This window comes from Podarcis erhardii (assembly GCF_964252035.2).
Source record: "Podarcis erhardii genome assembly, chromosome: 8".
In the NCBI taxonomy this organism is placed as follows: domain Eukaryota; kingdom Metazoa; phylum Chordata; class Lepidosauria; order Squamata; family Lacertidae; genus Podarcis; species Podarcis erhardii.
This window is the reverse complement of record NC_138499.1, coordinates 80,410,501-80,434,249: the sequence shown is the minus strand read 5'-3', so window position 1 is coordinate 80,434,249 and position 23,749 is coordinate 80,410,501. Positions and strand designations below refer to the sequence as shown.

Sequence of the window (23,749 nt, the reverse complement as noted above, 5' to 3'; positions counted from 1 at the left end):
AAGGCAGTATTAAACACCCATATTTTTTATCATGTGTGCATATTCAGTAAACGTTATCCTCATTTTGAGATCTGGGCGAGCTACTGGATAATTCTGCTAAAATGTACTATTGCCAGTGTCCAAATGCCTTAATATATCTCTGTTGTTGTCCTAGTGGTGCTGCAATAAAACGACTAGCACATCTGAAAAGCTAAGGTAAGTCTGGTATGGTTTCAATGGGAGACCGACTGTGTGTTGAGATTCCTGCAATGCAGGGGGTTGGATCACATGACCCCTCAGGGTACCTTCTTGCAACAAGTTTATTTATTTAAAATAAGGATCTCCCCCCCCCCCCGATTGCATCTGTATTGGAATTATTTTTAGAAGTTGTTCTGTATTTTCTGCCCATGGCTCCTTAGGGATGAAGGGGAGAACAGAACTTAAATAATACACAAGACCCTTCAAACGTATGTGAGTGAAACATGTGTCTGCTAACAGAAGTTTGCTAACAGAAGTTACAAGAATTCCCTGTACTGTATCAAAGAGGTACAAGCTTTTCAGTACTGTGTTCTTCCCTGAATTTGTAATGGAGGCTGGAGAAGTTGACATATAAAACTGGAAGTGGACCTTTGTCTGTATATTACAGCTCATCCTGAGACCTCTTGATTTCCACTTTAATTGGTACCAGTGGCCTTCATAAGAGTCTTGCCCCATGCCAGGTGGCCTACTAAATAGCCTCAAAGGGTCAAGACATGACAAGGCAAGGCAAGGTAACAGATATCCAAGAGACTATGAAGTGGGTGCTTGTTCAGTAACAAGACTGCAGCATCTAAACTGCTCCAAGATTTCAAATAAGCTCTTCTATCTCCTCAGCAAGCCTAACAGCCAGAATCTCAGCCTCCAAGCTTTTATTTGCTTAAACATTTATAAAACAAAATGAATTCAAAGGGACTTCAAAGTAGGAGTATCAGGAATGTAAAGATGCAGCTTTCAGTCTTGGGACTACTCATTGGATGGCCTCTGCTTGTGTCTCTTCAGTCAGTGACCTCTAAGGGAACTAACAGGCTCAGGCAGTTGGAAGGCTATTTAGCAGGCATTTCAGAATTCTTACCTGAAAAAAATGTGAACGAGTATCTGGCTCAGTTCGTTCAAACACAGAGAATCTAAAATCTTCCAGATGTGTAGAGATACAAAGGCTGGCTCCCTACATCCCCTAGAACCACTGTGGATAATAAAACGGGTCCTCCCTTAAAGAGGGCACGTATTGTGGTGAGACCTGGAAAACCGACACCCTGTGTTGTGGGTGGGTACGATTTGTCAGCCACAACACCCGATTGGTAGGTCCCTCGTAGCTGGGTGCAATCTGGCCAATGGGATGCAGTCCAAATGGTTTGAGGGACCAATTTATGCCCATGCACGTGACTCAGAGCTTCCTCTTTTGGCGCATGCATTCAGGACACCCACCCACCTCTCCCTACTTTTAGGGCTTTGTGCTTGACCTTGCTATACCGTTGTCTGTCGTTGGGACGGGCACGGCAGAAATTTTCCCCACTTGGCTGATTGGCTGTTGCCATTTGGGTTTTGCCTGCCGCGTAGCAAATCATCACAACTTGTAAGGTTGCAAATAGGCTCCGGTTCAGGTGAAGGGTATGTGAAGGATATTCCGTTAAAGGAATCCAGGGACTCGATGGTTTGGTCAACCCCTGAGAGGGGGTTGTGCCCGTGCCTAAGTCCAAGGGGACATTTGGGTGGCAGAGTTAGCCCGTTCCCGGCTTTTCGCTTATCCAGGTGTTTACCCTTGGCTGACCTATGCTGGAACCCTGGGCCAGTGCTACCTGCATGGCAGGGAGCTAGTCAAACCAGAGCCTATGCAACCAGTCACTTTCTGTAATCAATAAACTTGTGGCCTAAATTCTGCCAAAAACCAAACCAAAAATTTGAGTCAAGTGTGAATTTATTTAGAGGGGAGGTTTCTGGGTCTGAACACGCAATTGCCACTGCTTTAGATGCTGAATGCAAATAGCGAAGGATGTACAAATGGCCTTACACACACATCTCTTTCATGTGAGAATGGTCCATTGCACAGCTAGCAAGCTAACTTGTGTTACTTTTAGAGATGCCTTCAGACAAATACCTGCTTGCATTCATCTCAAAAAATATACATGCATATATACAAATTTGTGTGGGGCGTGGGTGGCACTGTGGGTTAAACCACAGAGCCTAGGACTTGCCGATCAGAAGGTCGGTGGTTCAAATCCCTGCGACGGGGTGAGCTACCATTGCTCAGTCACTGCTCCTGCCAACCTAGTAGTTCGAAAGCATGTCAAAGTGCAAGTAGATAAATAGGTACCGCTCCGGTGGGAAGGTAAACGGAGTTTCCATGCGCTGCTCTGGTTCACCAGAAGCGGCTTAGTCATGCTGGCCACATGACCTGGAAGCTGTACGCTGGCTCCCTCGGCCAATAAAGTGAGATGAGCGCCGCAACCCCACAGTCGGCCACGACTGGACCTAATGGTCAGGGGTCCCTTTATCTTTACACAAATTTGTGCGCAGGAGTGGGAAAGGAATGGCTGTTTCTTTTCTATGGAGTATTTCAGCCAAATTCTCTAGGAACACACACCTAAACATTGTTATTATGCTGAGAACGTAAATTGCCCAATACTCGGAAAAAACCTTTGAATAATGTATGTCGGGGGGTGGGGGCGGGGCAGGACAGGAATTCAATGAAACATTTGTATATTTGAAGTCACCAACAGTCTTGCAATTTTCTTCAATGCTGTGTGTGCTGGAAATGGAGGCTGCACATCTCCGTTTTTATTTCTGGCAGGCCCTTGTTATTCTTTCACATACAAGTTTCCTTTGCAAGACATTCAAAGTTAATGAGACATTAGATTTTATATAACCTGAAGCAAGCACCTCAAGTGACAAGCCAATCTGAATTCTGAAAACATCCATTAACCTTCTGTGCTAGCAGAACATTTCAGAAGCATGTTTTCTCCCATGCTATTCTATAGCAAGCAGAGCTAGAAAAATGAGTGAAATAAAAGGGTATCGACCCATACTGTACTTGCCTAAATTTAATCTTGCTCTCTCTCTTTTTTTCCCTTTTTCTTTTCTTTTTCAAACTAACAGCTACTCTGTTAGTAACTTGGAAAGAACATTTTGTTATAGGTAGTGAGTTCTGTAGCTGTCAGGCAAAAATAGTTCCCAATTCTCACAGGGGAGGTTACAGAATCCACTTAACACTAGTGTAATCTTAATGCGTATATGCTGAAGTACACCATGGGATTCTCCACCCTGCCTTTTATTTGCAATTCTTTCATCTTGGCTTGTCTCCTTTTTTGAAGGGACAATCCCTGAAGCCTATTGCACACAAAACTGTGCATTGGTAAGGAGGGATTAGGTCCTGGTTAACATTGGGCCATTTGTGGTATTTATAAACCAAAAGCATGCCTTAAAATTATACAAATTAATAGATGCAGTGAGGAAAATTCCTTTAAAAACCCTACACAGAACCTGGATTTTTTATTTTACATGGAAAAAGAAACGTAACAGAACTCTAGAAGCACAGCTTATTTGTACTGTTTTTGTATGGCTTTACTGTATTTATTGACATTATGATTATTTATCATTGTTCTGTTCTTTTTTTAATTGCTATTTTTACTGTTGGTCATTTGGTATGTTGTGAGCCACTTTGAACACTATTACAGGCAAGTGGCATACAAATAAACTGGTGATTATTGTGATTAGGGCTTTTATTCAGCTGGAACTCGCCGGAACTCTGGCATCTTTCAGGTGAGCGCCATTGCCAGAGAAGGTGTTCATGGTGAGTTCCGGCACTTCTATTTCTAGAAAAACAGCACTGATTGTGGTGGTGATTTAGCAACTGACAGATGTACTTCCTGGGGAGTTCACAATAAACCTAGATCCCAAATTGACTACTAGAGTCCAAAACTGCAAACGCTGAGGTCTGCTTTTAACAATTTTCTGCACAGGATTAAGTAATCTTTCATCTTCCTTTTTTTTTAAAGTAATTTTTATTAAGTTTCCATTTACCAAATTAAACATATCATACCAATTAGTCCAAATTGTATCAATACACATCATAGAGTCCAAATGTTTTCCAAATTAAATTTTTTTGTGGGGGGTACCCATGCTTCGCAATGGTCAGGAGTCCAATCATCCATATTTCTGCTGCTTTCCATATTTCTGCTGCATGGAATAGCTGTAGCTCATACAGGTGTATTTAGTCTGCAACCCAGGACCGAAAAAGCTTCATCGCATTTCATACAACTCAACACCCTTGCAAATCATTCCAAAGAAATTACTGTGACATATATCTAGTCTTCTTTCCCTGCTATACTTAGTGCATAAGGCACATGCCTTCTAATATCCAGAAGTTTTCTTTATTAAATCCTGTCTGGTAGGAAAATATTAAATTATACCTGGTGGGAAGGTCAAGAAATCCTGGCAAAGCTTATCACCAGGTAGCCAGTATTAGAAACTCAAATATACAAGGTAGGTGCCAAAGGACACTTTAAATCCAGGTTACGGTCACCATAATGGATTGGACTGGATGACCCTCGGGGTCCCTTTCAAACCTACAATTCTACAAGTCTATGATCTCAACTACATTGTCTGACTGTACCTTGCTCTTACAATAATTCATTTGTCCCAGTATGCAAGGAGGAGAAACATACACAGTGGAAATGAAAATGGTACTAGCTATGTACTAAGGAAGAGGTTTTTAAACTGTGGTCACCAAACTGGCACCAATAAATAATAATAATAATAATAATAATAATAATAATAATAATAATAATAATTTATTTGTACCCCGTCCATCTGGCTGGGCTTCCCCAGCCACTCTGGGCGGCTTCCAACAAAGATCAAAAATACATTAAAATGTCACACATTAAAAAACCTCCCTGAACAGGGCTGCCTTCAGATGTCTTCTAAATGTCAGGTAGTTGTTTATCTCTTTGACTTCTGATGGGAGGGCATTCCACAGGGCGGGCGCCACTACCAAGAAGGCCCTCTGTCTGTAGCTTTGCTTCTCGCAGTGAGGGAACTGCCAGAAGGCCCTTGGCACTGGACCTCAGCATCTGGGCAGAATGATGGGGGTGGAGATGCTCCTTCAGGTATACTGGGCTGAGGCCGTTTAGGGCTTTAAATGTCAACACCAACACTTTGAATTGTGCTTGGAAATGTACTCAGCCCACAAATCTCTGCCTAGTCACAACTGGACCCATGTCAGTAGCAAAACACGCCTGGCTAATTTCTAAAACTGCAGATAGCTGCAGCTTTTTTGGATCTGAGAAGGGGCTATCTTCCCGCACCATTGAAAGCTGTTAAGAGTATGCTGAATACCGCCAACTGTCATTCAGCAATCATGTGGGTCCTGAACCCTTAAATATGGACTACAGTCCACATTTTATGTCCAACAATATGGATTAGTGTAATCTCCTTGGCTCTGGGTGCATCCTACCCTTTTGAAAAGGTGGAATTTCACAGGGGAAAAGAGCAGGCTGTGCTGAACCCCAGGGTGAGGGAGACAGCTGGATGCTAGCCGTGTCTTTCCTGTTAAATTGAGAAGGATTTGACCAACAAATGCAGGACATCCTGTCTCGGAGCCCCCTTATAAGCAATTGTTTTGACCTACCAGAATTTCCTCCCATTTGGGACTGCAGGTATTAAGAGGGGAAGACGGTTGCCACAACACGGGATAGTCTTTGGGCATGACTGGCCTACCTCACAAGAGAGTTGTTCAAGGAAAGTCATAAGCAGGCTCTCCGAGCTTTCTCCTTCCATAACAGTTACTAACCTACACATATATTTTATTGTTCACTTGCTTACACACAGCTGTGCTAATTTGCATGGCCTGGAAAGGGCTGGGGTATATGTGCAGGTTGGAGAGAGACATTTCTCAGCCTGGTTGCCTGGAGGCAATTATTCCTTGCCAGAAGCATCTGGCTACTCAGAAACCTACACTTACAACATAAACAGTGCTACCTTCAAAGCGTGTTAATCTCTAGGGGGGCAATTGTAACATTTGAAGAATGTCTGTTATAAAGGTATGTACACTGGGGGCAAGGGCAAATGCTTAAACTGAGAAACGCTTGAGAGGGTGAAATCAAAAATTCTAACAGGCCGGAGGGTAATTTTAGCTTCCAAGACACCTAATATCAAATTAAATAATGCAAACTAGGAAGCAATGAACGTTCTTGCAAATTAAAGCTAGGTGTAAATTTTAGTGGACCTTTTCCCTTCCTTCCTTCCTTCCCTTTCCCTTGTGGGTCTTATCTTTCTAGTTTGCAAACCTGATGGCAGGGCCTGTCTCTCACTCTTTTATTACTGACGTGCGGCACTTTGGGAGACAATTGTCTGAAAAGCAGGGTAAAAAAAGTAAACAAGTAAGGAAATTTGCTCAGGAACGTACTGACATTCTTCTACAGTGAAACGTTTGTCTCTTTGTTTAGAGATGAAATGTTCCATGTCACTGTCTCAATCACTTTATGACTACAGTTTGAATACCGATTCCATTCTACAATATCATGTAACTATATCATGTTAACACTTAAAGCAAATGAAACCATATACTGTACAGTTAAACCTTAAACAGATCTCTGTCCAGAAGCAAGTCATACACACCCACAGCCTTGCATCTAGGGAACAGGGTGACTGATGGTTTTTTTAAAAAAAATTGCACCAATGACTGGGCCAGAACTTGACTTTTGGGGCTTTTATCACTTTCATCTCCTTCCCCTCCTACATCTACATGAACTGACACTCCCCCCCCCTCTAGAACAACACATGAAATATGACTCTCAAATAATCTCAAGGGGATTACACCAAGGCAACTTCAACATTACCCAGTTGGCTTGATAGAAGATTGCTGGCTGAATGCTGACATCTGTGGCAAAAAAGGGGGTCTCCTAAGATTTCAGCACCAGTCCCATAATTGCATTCAAGTACATATACAACGGGATGCGGGTGGCGCTGTGGGTTAAACCACAGAGCCTAGGACTTGCCGATCAGAAGGTCGGCGGTTCGAATCCCCACAACGGGGTGAGCTCCCGTTGCTCGTCCCTGCTCCTGCCAACCTAGCAGTTCGAAAGCATGTCAAAGTGCAAGTAGATAAATAGGTACCACTTCAGCGGGAAGGTAAACGGTGTTTCTGTGCGCTGCTCTGGTTCGCCAGAAGCGGCTTAGTCATGCTGGCCACAACCCGGAAGCTGTATGCCAGGTCCCTCAGCCAATAAAGCGAGATGAGCGTCACAACCCCAGAGTCGGCCATGACTGGACCTAATGGTCAGGGGTCCCTTTACCTTATATATACAACAGGTAGGTGAGGAAGAACCTTTACTGCTGCTGTTGCAATTTTCAAGAAAATGAACAGCATAGATTGAACAGCCCACTCCCTTCGGCTGTTCAGCCCCATTCAGACAAGCAGTAAACAACACAGCAGTGTTGAGAAGGCAGCTCTGCCTTACCAAGCACAGTGTTACTGGTATTCACTAGTATGGAAAACTAATTGCTACACATCTTCTCCCCTTACTTAATTTCCCTTTTGAGTGAAAGAGAATTTACACCAAGGCCTTCCCAATTTAAAAAACAGAAAAAGTCCCGGAGACTTTTTAACCTCATCTATTTGATTCCATCAACACAGTTAAAGAACAAGAATCTATTACTCAGTATGTCAACACTTACCCAACCTCAATTAAAGGGCTGACCCTACAAATCACCCCCTAGATGGAATTTTAAAAATGGCTGCAAAGGCAACGCCAACAGCTTTATGTTTCTGTATTCCATTGTCCGATTGTTCACCACTACAATTTTCTCAGAAACAGACGCATATATGCTTCTGAAATGTTTCTAACTACAAGGTTTACCCTTTCCCCAGTGTGTCGCTCATACTCAGTTCCCTAAACCTCCATCTGGCTACCATCTGGCTAGTTAAGAAACAGCAGCACCTGAGCTTTACACACCCACAAATTTATCCACTTAGTGTGCTAAGTGAATGTGAGTATTAATTTAACCTTGTTTTTTTTAGAACTCTGAAATCCCTTTCTAGTAAATTTGCAGGGTGAATATATAATGAAAAGCCAAAATGGTAAAAAGTCTTAAAGTGGTTACTACCAGGTAAGTAACATGAAAATAAACAAGGCCCTTAGTGCAGGCATCCCCAAACTCGGCCCTCCAGATGTTTTGGGACTACAATTACCATCATCCCTGACCACTGGTCCTGTTAGCTAGGGATGATGGGAGTTGTAGTCCCAAAACATCTGGAGAGCCGAGTTTGGGGATACCTGACTTAGCGCATCAAGGAAGTCTATTTAATTTAGTTTAAACAAGAAAACATATTCATTTTCCTCCAATGTTTTTACTGTGAGGAACTCTTGTTACGCTGTGAACCAACAGACAGATGTCAAATGGACATATGAAGACTGGATACCAAACTCTCATCATGCCCACAGTCTTTATTAGTGGTTTTCTTCATCTATAAATGTGATCAACAAATTGTTTGAAATATGTTGTGAGGACAAAATTTAAACACACACACAGAGACACATTCAAAAGCACTTTGAAAGTTAAAACATTATAAATTGCGTTGTACTATTCAGTGGACTTTTGTAACCTTGGTTTATCAATATGAAAACTTTCTAGCTAAGCCAAGCCTATGTTCTCTATTTACAAGAGACACTGGAGGATCCTGAACACTGCTTGTGCCAGCTGGTAAGGAGAGGAAAATGGGTGGTTTGTCCTGCATTTTCCTCAGCTCTCAAACATGAAGGGGAAAAATGGGTGATTTTATTTCAACAAATTGAGGAGGCAAACCAGGAACCCAGCATATGAAGAGTGAGCTTACTTAGTGGTGGGTTTGGATCTTTAGAGTCTAAAAGTTCAGGTGACTTTGAAGCAGACAATATCTCCAAGTACCAAACAAATGATGAATGAACAGACAAATGTAAATAAATGGGTTTGGGATTGTGTGTGTGTGTGTGTGTGTGTGTGTGTGTGTGTGTATCTTCTGCAACCAATGTCTCAGAAGTAGTTAACCATCTATACAAACCACCTATACACCATTTTCAAGGCAACTCTTGTCACAACAAGCCTTGTACATCTGAAACTATACTTGACAATCAGATAACGCTAATATTCTTTACTTGGGACTTTTGTTCTTTTAACCCATGTGCACCTATACTCATTCTACACACCTATTTATAGTTTTGGTTTTCATTTTAAATTTTCATCTGCCATTAACCATTCTCTCAGCTTTATAGACATCATAAAATGAATTTAAAAGACTTTGCTAAAAAGAAAAAAAAAAGCAGCAGTACAGTTAGCCAGGCAGCTAGTTAGAGTGCTATTTTCTCCTAATGCAAATATACAGAAACAGATAAAAATAGCTGAAGCTGCAAAGTCTGCTATCTACACTACAGATTTGAAACAGCTTAACAGGCATTCCCTCTCCCTGGGAAAAAACTATTAATTGGATGATTTGGCATCTAACTTTAATTGTTAATGGACAAGTGGCAAACCAGAAGGAGGAGGGAGGTGAGCAAATTATTTGGGCACAGTGTAGCTTGGGAAAACTTTGATGTAGACCAGTATTTTTTACAGCGCAGTCCAAAAATATCGATCTGCCAGCAATGCTGTAGTGATATTAATGTAATGCTGGCATGATTTCATGTTCCGTGATGCTGCAATTAGACAAGTCAATACACTCCAGTCTAAACACATGTTTAGATTAGACATTAACTCGTTGGTAATATGAGGAAAAGGTCACATAACTTTAATAACTGCAGTGGCCCTGTAATGGGCTGATAGTTGCATGAGAAGAGGTCCTCTCATGGAATAGGACCTTCCCAACCCTGATCCCCAGAACAGCCTTCAGTGCCCTCCAGCTTGTGCAAGCACTCCACCCAATTTTCACTGATTCCATCATTCCCTGAATATCATTTGTCCCAATCAAGAAGTAATGAAGTGCTACTAACAGGTGACCCTGGAAGCGAATGTGAATTTCCAGAAGCATCAAAAGAGGCATCCAGAGAGTTCAACAGGGCTCAAAGGAGTGTCATAAAGCAGTTAAGGAAGTGTGTCTAGATCAGCACTGTTGGAAGAGGCTGCTCATGCCAATTTGCTACTTGGGGAGTGATAAGACTATTCAATGAACACTACAGGAGAAGACTTCAAATTTCCATGATTAAATTCAGTAGACTATTAAAGGGCTTCCAAGTATAGCACAATGTTTGCTTTACAGGTACAGATAGATAGCCGTGTTGGTCTGCCATAGTCAAAACAAAAAATTCCTTCCAGTAGCACCTTAAAGACCAACTAAGTTAGTTCTAGGTTCAGTTACAGATAATAATAATAATAATAATAATAATAATAATAATAATAATAATAATAATAATTTATTATTTGTACCCCGCCCATCTGGCTGGGTTTCCCCAGCCACTCTGGGCGGCTTCCATAAAAACCAGAAATACATTAAAATATCACAGATTAAAAACTTCCCTGAACAGGGCTGCCTTCAGATGTCTTCTGAATGTCAGGTAGTTATTTATCGCTTTGACATCTGATGGGAGGGCGTTCCACAAGGCGGGTGCCACTACCGAGAAGGCCCTCTGCCTGGTTCCCTGTAGCTTTGCTTCTCGTAATGAGGGAACCGCCAGAAGGCCCTCGGCGCTAGACCTCAGCGTCCGGGCAGAACGATGGGGGTGGAGACGCTCCTTCAGGTATATTGGGCCGAGGCCGTTTAGGGCTTTAAAGGTCAACACCAGCACTTTGAATTGTGATCGGAAACATACTGGAAGCCAATGTAGGTCTTTCAAGACCGGTGTTATGTGGTCTCGGCGGCTGCCCCCAGTCACCAGTCTAGCTGCCGCATTCTGGATTAGTTGTAGTTTCCGAGTCACCTTCAAAGGTAGCCCCACGTAGAGCGCATTGCAGTAGTCCAAGCGGGAGATAACTAGAGCATGCACCACTCTGGCGAGACAGTCCGCGGGCAGGTAGGGTCTCAGCCTGCGTACCAGGTGGAGTTGGTAGACAGCTGCCCTGGATACAGAATTGACCTGCGCCTCCATGGACAGCTGTGAGTCCAAAATGACTCCCAGGCTGCGCACCTGGTCCTTCAAGGGCACAGTTACCCCATTCAGGACCAGGGAGTCCTCCACACCAGCCCGCCCCCTGTCCCCCAAAAACAGTACTTCTGTCTTGTCAGGATTCAGCCTCAATCCATTAGCCGCCATCCATCCTCCAACCGCCTCCAGGCACTCACACAGGACCTTCACCGCCTTCACTGGTTCTGATTTGAAAGAGAGGTAGAGCTGGGTATCATCTGCATATTGATGGACACCCAGTCCAAACCCCCTGATGATCTCTCCCAGCGGCTTCATATAGATGTTAAAAAGCATGGGGGAGAGGACGGAACCCTGAGGCACCCCACAAGTGAGGGCCCAGGGGTCTGAACACTCATCCCCCACCACCACTTTCTGAACACGGCCCAGGAGGAAGGAGCGAAACCACTGTATAACAGTGCCCCCAGCTCCCAGCCCCTCTAGACGGTCCAGAAGGATGTTATGGTCGATTGTATCAAAGGCCGCTGAGAGATCCAGCAGAACTAGGAAACAGCTCTCACCTTTGTCCCTAGCTCGCCGGAGATCATCAACCAGCGCGACCAAGGCAGTTTCAGTCCCATGATGAGGCCTGAATCCCGATTGGAAGGGATCCAAATGGTCCGCATCCTCCAGGCGTGCCTGGAGTTGTTCAGCAACCACGCGCTCAATCACCTTGCCCAAGAATGGAAGATTTGAGACTGGGCGATAGTTGGCCATACTGGCCGGGTCTAAAGATGGTTTTTTAAGAAGCGGTTTGATGACCGCCTCTTTCAGCGGATCTGGGAATGCTCCCTCACAGAGAGAAGCATTCACCACCCCGCAGAGCCCATCGCCCAGCCCTTCCCGGCTTGCTTTTATTAGCCAGGATGGGCAAGGATCCAGGAGACAGGTGGTTGGTTTCACGCGTCCAAGCAGCCTGTCCACATCCTCGGGGGTAATGGATTGAAATCGATTCCATGCAACTTGACCAGACAGAGCTCTAGCACTCTCCCGCCCCAGCCCTGCTCCCATGGTGGTGTCTAGCTCCTTCCGAATATGAGTGATTTTATCTGCAAAAAACTTTGCAAAATCGTTGCAGGAGATCTTGGGGTCTTTACAAAGCCCCGGTGGTAAAGGTGGTTCCGTTAAATTACGAACCACCTGAAGAAGTCTCCTGCTACTATTTTCTGCAGATGCAATAAAGTCTTCTTCGCCGTCGCTATCGCCACTTGGTAGGCTCGACGTTGAGCTCTAACCTGTGTCCGGTCAGATTCGGATAGGTAGCCGTGTTGGTCTGCCATAGTCAAAACAAAATAATACCTGAAGAAGTGTGCATGCACACGAAAGCTCATACCAAGAACTAACTTAGTTGGTCTTTAAGGTGCTACTGGAAGGAATTTTTTTATTTAGTTCTAGGTATGAGCTTTTGTGTGCATGCACACTTCTTCAAATACCAAGAAGTGAAGAATTTTTTGCTTTACAGGGTCATAGGATTCAATCTAAGAAAGTAGCCTACAATGAAATGGTGCACAAATGTGTGTTTTTAAAATAAAAATAACAATAAATCACAGTTGCTACTTACCACATATTCCCTGCACTAAACAGATTTCTGAGTTCCCTCAAAAATTCAGACCAGATTTACTCTTTTTAGTTTTTGGTCATCAAAAGGGCATAATAAAGGAGAAGTGGGAAGCCTCCTTTAGAGAAAGTACCAGGCTGATATGCAGGGAAAGGCAAGGCTTGTATAAAAGGGTGGGGCTCTCCCAAAGCCTGCTTTGTGCAGCTCCCAAAGTAGCCCACAGCCAGCCTTTGAAGCTCTGAGCAAAGCAGGAACCCAGTGCTAAGCCGATACAAAGGAAGAGCGAGTTTGCTTAGCATTGGGTTTGGATCTTTAGAGTCTAAAGAAAGCAGGCTGTGAACAAGAAATCAAAAGGCTCAGCAAATAAAGTAATGCCACTACAACTGAGGACTTAAGGAAGTAACTGATCTGTTCACCGTAGTACCTCTGAGAAAGTTCAGGCTTAAGGGAAGGAGAACCTTCAGAAGTTACAGGATTCTTTCTATAGGCTTTAGAAAAGAATTCAAAGCTATGACCCCAAAATTTAGATCCTACAGAAAATCCTAATGAAATCTTCTGGCAAGGGGGAAAAAAATTCATAGCACTGCACTTGATTAAAATATATAACAATCACATGGAAGGTGAACACCTACCCACAATGTTACTTTTTAACTCTGGCCTCTGAAATGTTTATCTTTCTAGCATATTATTTTCTAAATTACTTTCAGGAAAGTAATTATATTGGGAGCTTTGGTTTTCCTACATTGGCTTTGCAAATACAACACTGATTAAGATTAAATAATCATATGTTGGTTACTGCACAAGCCAAATTAAGACTATAAAGTATGGCTGGCAATGCACATTCTCTTTTACAGAAGATGGAGAAATGTTTCCTAATTTGCACATTAGGCATTTCCTGTTTATTTATTGTGATTTTCATCGGTGAAGAAGTTCACCTGGGAGCGCTCCTTAAATCGTCAAATTTACTTTCCTGGCATCCCAACTTGTGACATATTTTGAATGCTATCATGAATTCTGCATATTGTTAATATTTAAAATTACAATTTCGTTATAAAAGAATGACATGGTTGTTGTTAGTAATGTGCCTACCTTTGCTACATTTACAGGTTTAAAACTCTCTAGAACTCATTGTTAGCACCTTTGTAAATTACACTGGGCAACAATTTTTTACTTTTTGAATGTTGTCTAGATTTCTACAACTGATTTAGGGTATTTTTGCACCGCTGAATCAGGAAATGGTATCCGTTTCTCTCCATCAGGTCAGGTTTACTGTAAACTGAATGGTGGGCATTGATGAAGGTAAGTACACGTAAATTAAATGTTGCTTCACCATTTTTTCAAACTTCAGGGCTTAGAATCATAGAATCATAGAGTCGGAAGAGACCACAAGGGCCATCGAGTCCAACCCCCTGCCAAGCTTGAACTTCCGTTTCTTGGAACTCCTGGAATGCTCAGCGGCAGGGAGGTCTCTCTTCAGAGTCCAACAGTAGTCAGCCATCATGACTGCGTCCCAGCGACCCTGATACCTGGTCTCCATCTCTTTCATGTCCTGATGGAATCTCTTCCCCTGCTCGTTGCTCATTGCACCCAGGTTCTCAGGAAACCGGTCCATATGTGAAAATAGGTAGTGCATCTTGACGCTCATGTTGCAGCCCAGGTTTCTGAAAGCAGTCAGCATGTTGTTGACAAGTTCTGCGTAGTTTCTGGCCTTATTGTTGCCAAGAAAGTTCTTCACTACCAGAACAAATGCCTTCCATGCTGCCAGTTCCACTTCGTTCACTGAGTTTCCGAACTCTGGATCTCTGATGAGCTGACGGATCTGAGGACCGTCAAAGATGCCAGCTTTCAATTTCTCCATGGTCAATGAACAGTCTCCAATCTTTGGGTTCGTACTGTGGCACTCCAAGCTTGAGCAGAAGCTGCACAATATCTGCACAGTACACCAAGTCCTTCTCTTCCGAGAAAAAACGGAGGATTTATGACTTCAAACTGATCCCTTTTCAACATAATCACCCAGAACTATCGGACCTGAATACTTCTTGTCATTAAAATAATCATTTCCAATCAAAACAATTATTTGACATGGCATTTTACCCCCACCAACTTCTTCTAAAATGCTCCACACAAGCTTACATGTGAACAAAAACGTAAAAAAACGACATGTGGCCATAGCTCAAAAACTTGACCTGATTGAGCAAAACCAATGTGATTTTTGGATTCAGCGCATCAGATTCATCCTAAATCAATCGAAAAAACGCAGACAACAAATGTGTTGTTGACCAGTGTTATTATCTCTGTCATTTTTAAAATAAAATGCTTTTGGAGGAAAAATCTTTCTAAAGATAGTTTTCTATTTAGGTTACATTTTAGTCCAATGGCTATTCATCAGGAAATAAGGATTTGTTTTAAGTTTTTCATGTGCGCTAAAACTCAGTCTAAGTTTTTTCTTCTTTTAAGTTTGACCACATCAGTTAACAATCATGGATACATATGCTATAATGTTATTGCTTTAGTTTAAAAAAATTGTTTAAATTGTTATTAAGGAAATGATTATTTTTCTCCTTCCAATAAAGTAAAGCAGAAAGGTTGTCCAAATATAAACAGTTAACTTATTAAACCTCACAATAATTTCATAATTATCCATCTATGTATTTCTAATAGTATAACCAAATCAGTAATTTTTGATAAAGCTGTAAAAACTACTCTGAAAATTTATTATTCCAAAAATGAAACCTTCATCTAGTTGTAAATATTAAGATGATACCAGCAAGAATGAGTTTTTCTGTAAAAAAATAAAAATAAATCAAGTCTTACTAACTAGTAATTTAAATCAAGTCTTACTGACTATTGATTTAAATTGTGATTTAAATTGATTTGATTTACATCAAATCCACCCTGATTTTTAGCAATGTCTGCTACTCCTGATGTAAGATCTAGCCAAAAGACACACGTAGCAGAATTGAAGGAGGGAATATACATAGGAGAGAATTGGACAAGTTGTCAGGAAACTACTGTTGTTTTCACAGCTATATATTTAAATTGGTTTGTTTTCCCTCCCAGCCTTCCTTCATAATTATGCCACCAAATAAGTGTTTTGGCTGGGATACACAACTGCTGCTTCAATGCAATGGGGCAAAACAGGATATTACATGTTGTTGAGCTGTTGCCTTGGCACAAACGGTAGGAATACAGTGCCAAATTCCTTCTAGCATTCAGTGACTGGATAAGTACTGATAGGTGCCTGTAAAGCTGTGCAGACTCTATAGCATTAAGAACAAGTGACAGCATAAGAAATATCTACCCTGAGGGAAGAAAGAAAGATGCAGCGAATAGCGGTTAATTGCAAAAAGGCTATTTTAAGGCTGGTGCAGCCTTGTTCTGCCAAATCTGTGAGTCTCTGAAGGACATGATGGGCAAGAGCAGAAAAGTAGGAGGGACCCAAAAGCCACAGAGGAAAACCACCTCCTCCCACGACGACCTGTTTCGCCATTATTTATGTCTACCTGAATCCTCCTATCATACTGTTTTAAAATTAAGCAAGTAGGAGACACGCTACAGTTTATATTCTAGTTGATCTCATAATGGTCTCCCATATTATTTCCCTACAAACCAAAAAGAACATAAAACAGATATACTTTAAGGGCTCCCCAGGAACATCTCAGTTTATCTTAAAAAGCAAAGCCTTTCGCTCCATATTTTAATCTCACGTCACATTCATGGCAATAAAGGTGCTAATTGCTGCTTATCAAAATGAATTCCATTTTTTCTATGAAAAATAGTGAAGTGGTGGATAATATACACTGCTTTTTTTTTAGATAGCACCAATACAAATGTAAGCATTAATGGTCCGCAGAGAATATAGGATATTTATCTCCTTTCCCCTTAGAGACGTAACAAAACAGAACACAGGAAGGACTGAATTTTATACATGAAGCGTTGGTCACACAAATACTTCTCAACATAAAAACTATAAAGTGATCACGTAAGGGTTTCACGTCAACAAATGAACCAGCCTTTAAAGTAATAGAAGAGACAAGAACTATCTGAATCAATACCAAACCTCTCTTAGCTGTTAATGTAGGTAAAACTTTGCCAAAGCACAAAATAGAACAAGGATCTTTCAAAGTGGTGTTACAAATATGTGTTAGCCGCAACCATTTTTCAAAAGGTCATGTGTACCTGCGCAGGTGTGCAAATTAAGTTTCATAAACTTTAGCACACTGTATTATTACTTACAAGAAGTTGTTCTTGTATGCGCAACATAAAAAATTTACAAGGAAAGGAAAATCTATGCAAAAATTGAGAGAAATATGCAAAATATCAAGGAACACTGTAAAATAAAACAAGGAAAATAGTACAGAGACACTGACCTTTTTTATTTAACAATGCCCTAAGACAATGTTGGACGGAAATTGGAATGCGCATTGTAACTTGACAGTTCTCTTTATCCATTGCAGCTAATATTATTCTCTCTCTAGTGTCCAAAATATTTTCATTTTTCACTTTTAATTTGTATACCATCTTTCTATATTACTATACGCAAGGGAGTTTACAATTTTCTAACAATACAGTGGTACCTCGCAAGACGAATGCCTCGCAAGACGAAAGAGTTTTCCGTTTTTTGAGTCATTCCGCAAGACGAATTTCCCTATGGGCTTGCTTCGCAAGACGAAACGTCTTGCGAGTTCTTGCAAGTTTGTTTCCTTTTTCTTAAAGCCGCTAAACTGCTAAGCCGTTAATAGCCGCTAAGCCGTTAATAGCCGCTAAGCCGCTAATAGCCGTGCTTCGCAAGACGAAAAAACCGCAAGATGAAGAGACTCGCGGAACGGATTAATTTCGTCTTGCGAGGCTCCACTGTACAGGCAAGCTGTTAATTGTCAAGAAGATTTCTCCTGCATGCAAAAATGCATTTTAAACAATACTGAGCCCATATGGACATGAGGATAGGATAGGATAGGGGCATACATGAAAACCCCACCTCAAACTCGGAGGTTTCTAAGTGTGCTCAATTGAATGTGCTTAAAAAATCACCTTCAGACCTTTGCACTAACCATGCAAAATTCAGAAGAGAAACATTGGGTGTTGGGGACTGGATTGCATGTGCACCCTTACTCCACCTACAGTTTAATTCTACCCACGTTCAACTGAATCCCGAAACACGGCTAATAATTATGCGTCTGAACTGTTAAACACTGATCAATTCACAAACTGAACATGAGAGACATCAAGAGCAAACAGAGGTGAAATTTTATCATAAGCTATGAAACCCAACTTTTTCAGATTCCAAGTAGAAACACAAAGTACTAGTCTACTGAATTTGCCATCAAAGTTTAAAACTTTGAATGCATCAGGGGTGTTTTTAATAGTGAATGAACCTTTTTGTGTGCTTTTTTACCCCTGCATGTTGAGCTTTTGAAGATTTGTTCTGCATAAAAACCATGAAAGTCACACCAACTGCCAATGGAAGTAAATCAGTCACATTCTTTTTGAATAAGGGTCTTTTGCACATACTTCAGTAATCCCAGCTCAAACATTTATACACTGAATTAAATGTCCCTAACATTCTCACTCTCTTTACTCCAGCTGAACAGGTAGCTTTTTTTAAAACAAAACTATTAATCTTTACAGACTCCCAAATAGTAATTTTCTTTGTTAATGGGTAATCATTAAAACAATCCAAAAATAGTAATACAATCTCCTTTAATTATTAGATCAAATGCATGCAACGTGTTTGTAAAAAAGTATTTTCACAGAAGATTTCACAGAGGAGCACCAAAACACTTTTCTGATTTTTGTTGTTAAAGAGGCGACTGTGTTGCAAAAGTGCTAACCAAACAGAAGTCAAAGCAAGAACCTCAAGCGACCGGTTGGTTTATCTGATTAAATAAAACAACACAGCACACCACACTTGTAAAATATGAAACCGGTTGCCACTGCAAACCTCTTTATGACTTCATACAACTGTAGATAGAAGTAAGGTTTTACCCACCTGGGATCTTTCTGAATGCTATCAATTGAAGGTGACCTAGCCAAGGTTCCCTCAGGTGGGATGGCTGGTCCAGATTTGCTGTATGGTGATTCAACAGAAGGACAATACTGCAGCTGTCGGTAGGGGTCTGCGTAATTGGAGGCTGGGCCGGCTGCATAGCTGGCCCTCTGGAAGGTCGCTGTTGCGTTCTGTGAGCCGTGTTGACTGCCTGTGCGCTGTAAGGGTACGGAGTCGACACCAGGGGAAGATGGGGCTACGACAGGAAAGTAGGGACAAAGTAAAAAATTGAGGACCTGTTCACAGAAATGGTTAACCAGGTCTAGGCAGAGGAAAAAAATACACACATATAAACAGGGGTTTGAAAAGAACGAGAAAAAAAGAACATTGTCATTCCTGAAATCATCATGAAACACAGTTCAAATGAAAAGCTTTAAACGAAGCGTCACATTTATTAGCCAGAAGAGTAACTGCTTTATAGCATGTTCAAGAATACTAGCCACAGGTAAGTACGTACACAATCAAAACTCCTAGGCATCACAGTGCTACTTTATCAATTGCCAAACTTGGAACGCTTTAAAAAAAGGCAAAACTGCTACCTAGGAACTGTAGCCCCATGCAGATCACCTGCCACTTTCTTCTTGATGCTAAGGTTACACAGGAATAATGAAGACAATGCATATAAATTGCATTAACAGTGTTTTTCCATATCAAACCTTCAAATGTCCCAACACCGTATTCAGATTATCTGCCTGCATTAGAACTGAAATGCAACCCATTGGTGGTTATTAATAACCACAACGTAATCAAGGAGCTGCTTATTTTTCAAATTAGTGAAATAACACTCGGTCTTTTATTACACTCATTTTCCAAGTGAAGATGTTTGAGGCAAGATCGAAATTTATTCAAAATACGGGTCAAATCCTAGGAGTTTCTTTTCTGTCTATAGTGGCCAGATTTTTGTCACTACAGTACGATCGCGTCTTATGCGCCATTAACTAGTGCAATTTCAACCTTGCATGGTTGAAAGCTGGCAAGCTGAAACTGCAGATTAAATGAACACAGAGAGGAGACAATAGAAGATATTTTTGCACTTGGTGCAAGCTCTCCTCCTTGCTTACTGGGAAAGTCCCTCTCAGAGTGCAGAATCTGGGATGCTCTCCCAAGATCTTGCGGGAACTTGGATGGTCCCACAAGATCTCATAAGAGCACTTCAAAGCCTGAACACTGAAAGGGACCTGCTTGGTGTTTTTGCATATATGTGCCATGCCTGGACTGTAAACTCCATGCAAAATGCAACTGTACTTTATAGAGTAACAACATTTGTGATTAAAAAAGGTCATCGTTGACAGAAAAAAGCCCAATTATATTGGTTCTCGGTGGGTTTGATATGGTGGACTTAAAATAACAGGCTAGCATACATTCTGTACTGTTTAAATCTTCTTAAACTTTTTAAAAACTGCAATTAACCAAGACTGAAATTCTGTGCATTCTGACTTCAAAAAAAATCCCATTCAATGCATGAGGCTTATTTCAAAGGAAATATTCACAGGATTATAGTTCTTGCCACTCACCCTGCCATTGACCTACCACTGCACAACAAGCTCTCCAGGAGGCCAAAACACAAGTACAACAAAGGGGAGAGAAGGGAAAGAATGACGTCTGATCAAATATCTTAGAGGTTTCCCAGTAATTTCCTCCCTTCTGTTCATATTAACCTTACAAACAGACTGAACCTTTGGCGAAGGACCCAGGATTAGGAACCCAAGTCCCTGACAAATGCAAACTATAATGAAATGAGGCCGTTGGTTTGGAAGAATGAAGGAAGGCTGATTAAACCTTTCCCTGCCAAACACCTTTCCCTTAAACCCACCTCCTTCAGCAACTTTTCTTCTGACAGAGAAGTGTTGCTGGCAGTAGAGAGGAAAAACAGCTAGGGAGCAAGCGTACAAGGGAGATGCAGCAAGCAAAGAAAGTTAAGGTTTTTTTACTTCTGCCCTCCTTACCAATTATTTTTAAATATTCAGCAGCAATTCAGGTCCACTGAACTAGTTTTGCCCTTAATGAATAGTCATCCCAAATTGGGAAATCAAGGTAACATCAATGGGCTTTTTCTTCTTTCCACGTTACAGAGAAAATCATACGACCTTCAAACTGGCACAACTTCCATTTTATTAGGACAAATATTTCATAATTACAAGGTAAGTAAAATGGGTAAGCAAAAGTATACGTATTGTCTTGTTACTGTCAGCATCAACAGAACATTGGGGATGACATTTCTCATTGTTCAACTTTATAACTGTATTTGCCATTTCTCTTGAAAATATGCATTTAGGAGATGCATATCAATCCAATCAAATGAGAACTGCTATTTCATTAAAGAGCTGGAATGGACTGAGAGAGGTTTATACCAAGCACTAAAATAATTTACAAGTACACTTCATGTCAATGTTTCCTGAATATTCCATGTGACTTTTAGAAATACCATATACCAATTAGGATTCAAGCACATTTTAAACATCTTCACCTTGAAATTAAGAACAGCATTTCAATCTATTCTAGTTTGGATTTGATATTCCTTTTCTTCATGCAATTTTCATTTGGGTGTATATGGAACAGCAAGCTGAACTACAGAATGCAGTTGTTAATTATGACAATGGTTATGATGGTGCAGTACTGAAAATTTGTTGGTTAGTAGACATTCAAAAAGAATGCAATGATGTTAAGTAATATTAGCCCATATGGGTGATATCAGGTATTTAATCTTAAAAAAACATCATGCACACTAACAGCAGCCTTGCGTACCTCCCCTCCCCTTTCAACCGTTCTATGTTTTGGTTCGTATTTCAATTATTTTCACATTTACTGTAAGCTGTAAGAACTTTTATGTTTCAGGCAATATACAAATGTCATTAAGAAATAAAAAAATAATGTAAATAATAACGGGTGATCCATGACTATCATTAGAGCAGCAAAGTTGGACCACCCACCCACAGAGATTTCTGCACTAGGGTAGTCTACAGGTACGCTGAAAACTATGTGTTTGCAAAAACACACACACACACACACACACACGGTTTGACAAGTCCTTCACCAACTGTGAATCACAGCTGAACATCAGCTGGGGAGAAGAAAAAAAGGGGGGAAGGAGAAAGGGATTGCACTGGTCAAAACCCTAGTAACCAACAGTATTGGGGAAAGGTGACTCGGGTTGTGGGGTGCCTGCTATGAAGCTAAAAGAGCCTGGGGGAGAGAGGTTGGATAGGAGGGAAAGACTGATTACCCCTTCTTTGTGGAGGGGACAGTTGTGGCCCGGCCAATCTCCCTGGACAGAGGATAAGGCAGACCCCGCCTCCTTCGTGGCTGGCAATGTAGAATGACGGGATACCCCACCTAAACTTTGAGTGCAAATTAGTCAATTAGCCAATGAGGGCCCCTCTGAGAAGCAGGGTTTCAGCAGCAGACCAGAAGGAGCAAGACTTCATTCTGGTCTGCCTTTGGGATAGTTAAACTGGCTGTGCAGGGCACCAGTAATGCAGTCAGTGGGAGATCAGCTCTGCCTGTCTACCCTATACATGGGCTTTGCTCTTGAGCTCAGGGGGCACTATATCTTGAAAACCCTGCTGTGGGGATAATTGGTCGCCAAGAAGGAATTTGCCTGCAAACAAACTGAGCTCGTTAAAACTCCCTAGGACTCTTTCATCTGCAGAGGGAACCTAGCTTGTAAAAGCTTAAAATTTAAAATTAAGAGTCTCATGCTCCAAAGACTGAGCTATTGTGCCATTATGAATGGCCTCTGTGCCTACTTTGCCTGCATTTAAGCATTAATTAAATTTGAAGACTATCCTTTGCCATTTTGACGCAATTCTTCATTTGATAAAATTTCTAGCCCACCCTTCATAGTTACTGATCCCAGGGTAGGTTACAATAACCTAAACCTCAAAACAGCAACACTCATCAAATTCTTTTTTCAGAACAAATAGGAACAGATTTTAAGGATACCATAATTAAAACAGAAATTATTCAACAATCGCTAAAACTATATTTGACACCACAGAGAGGCCAGCTTCTTCCTATATGTGGCTGACTAAATCAACATTCAACAGATGTTTCGGAGAACAATTATGTTTTACGTTAGCACTGAAAATGAACGAGTGCCAGCTATACCTCAGAGGTACAGTATTTCCTTCTACACCCATGTGTATGTACACCTGTCAACTTCAAACTTCTTGCAAAGTTAATTCTAATCCACAGAAGCTTATGTTACAAAAAAATCTGTTAAGTCTTTAAGGAGCTAAAAGATTCTTCATTGTTTCTTTGACTCACATTAGCAAACCACATTCAACAGCCTATGGGACAAAATTTGGACCATTACGCAAACTGTCAAGTAGCTTTTATAGAAGAAACAATAATATTTTGGCACCTGGATTCATTGGAAAATATAATAAATGTAGAAATTAGTAAACAGGTTTAAAGCTCTAAGTACATCTATCATGGAGCGGGGAGATCTCCATTCATGCATCAATACACATTAGATTGTGTGTGCCACCACACAATCTAATGAGAGTAACAAACTTTATTTCTTAACATCTTAAAATTTGGCAAAGGGATATGAAATCCACTGTGTAGCAGAAGCCATAAGTATGAAGTGGGTGGAAACATTGTTCTGGCAGGAGTTGTGTGCTCCTCTCCTTATAGCAACCAGGCATTTAGCTAGACTACAGCTGTGTTCACACTCAGGTTTACTCACTGCTTTTCCAGTGCTGGGCTTTTCATAGAATCATAGAATCATAGAGTTGGAAGAGACCACAAGGGCCATCGAGTCCAACCCCCTGCCAAGCAGGAAACACCATCAGAGCACTCCTGACATATGGTCGTCAAGCCTCTGCTTAAAGAGCTCCAAAGAAGGAGACTCCACCACACTCCTTGGCAGCAAATTCCACTGTCGAACAGCTCTCACTGTCAGGAAGTTCTTCCTAATGTTTAGGTGGAATCTTTTTTCTTGAAGTTTGGAACCATTGCTCCGTGTCCGCTTCTCTGGAGCAGCAGAAAACAACCTTTCTCCCTCCTCTATGTGACATCCTTTTATATATTTGAACATGG

General features: G+C 41.4%; 1 protein-coding gene across 6 annotated transcripts in view; it reads right to left on the bottom strand.

Annotated features, from left to right (window-relative positions):
• Positions 1 to 23,749, bottom strand: part of LOC309348015 (catenin delta-2) — a 226,711-nt gene that overhangs the window by 196,205 nt on the left and 6,757 nt on the right. For 3 of the 6 annotated variants that reach the window (XM_081873002.1, XM_081873005.1, XM_081873004.1), the window contains exon 2: positions 18,650 to 18,968. In XM_081873002.1, coding sequence (XP_081729128.1) covers positions 18,650 to 18,968 — 319 coding nt within the window. The remainder of the gene's footprint in view (positions 1 to 18,649; positions 18,969 to 23,749) is intronic. The other 3 variants (XM_081873003.1, XM_081873007.1, XM_081873006.1) reach the window with 1 other exon arrangement.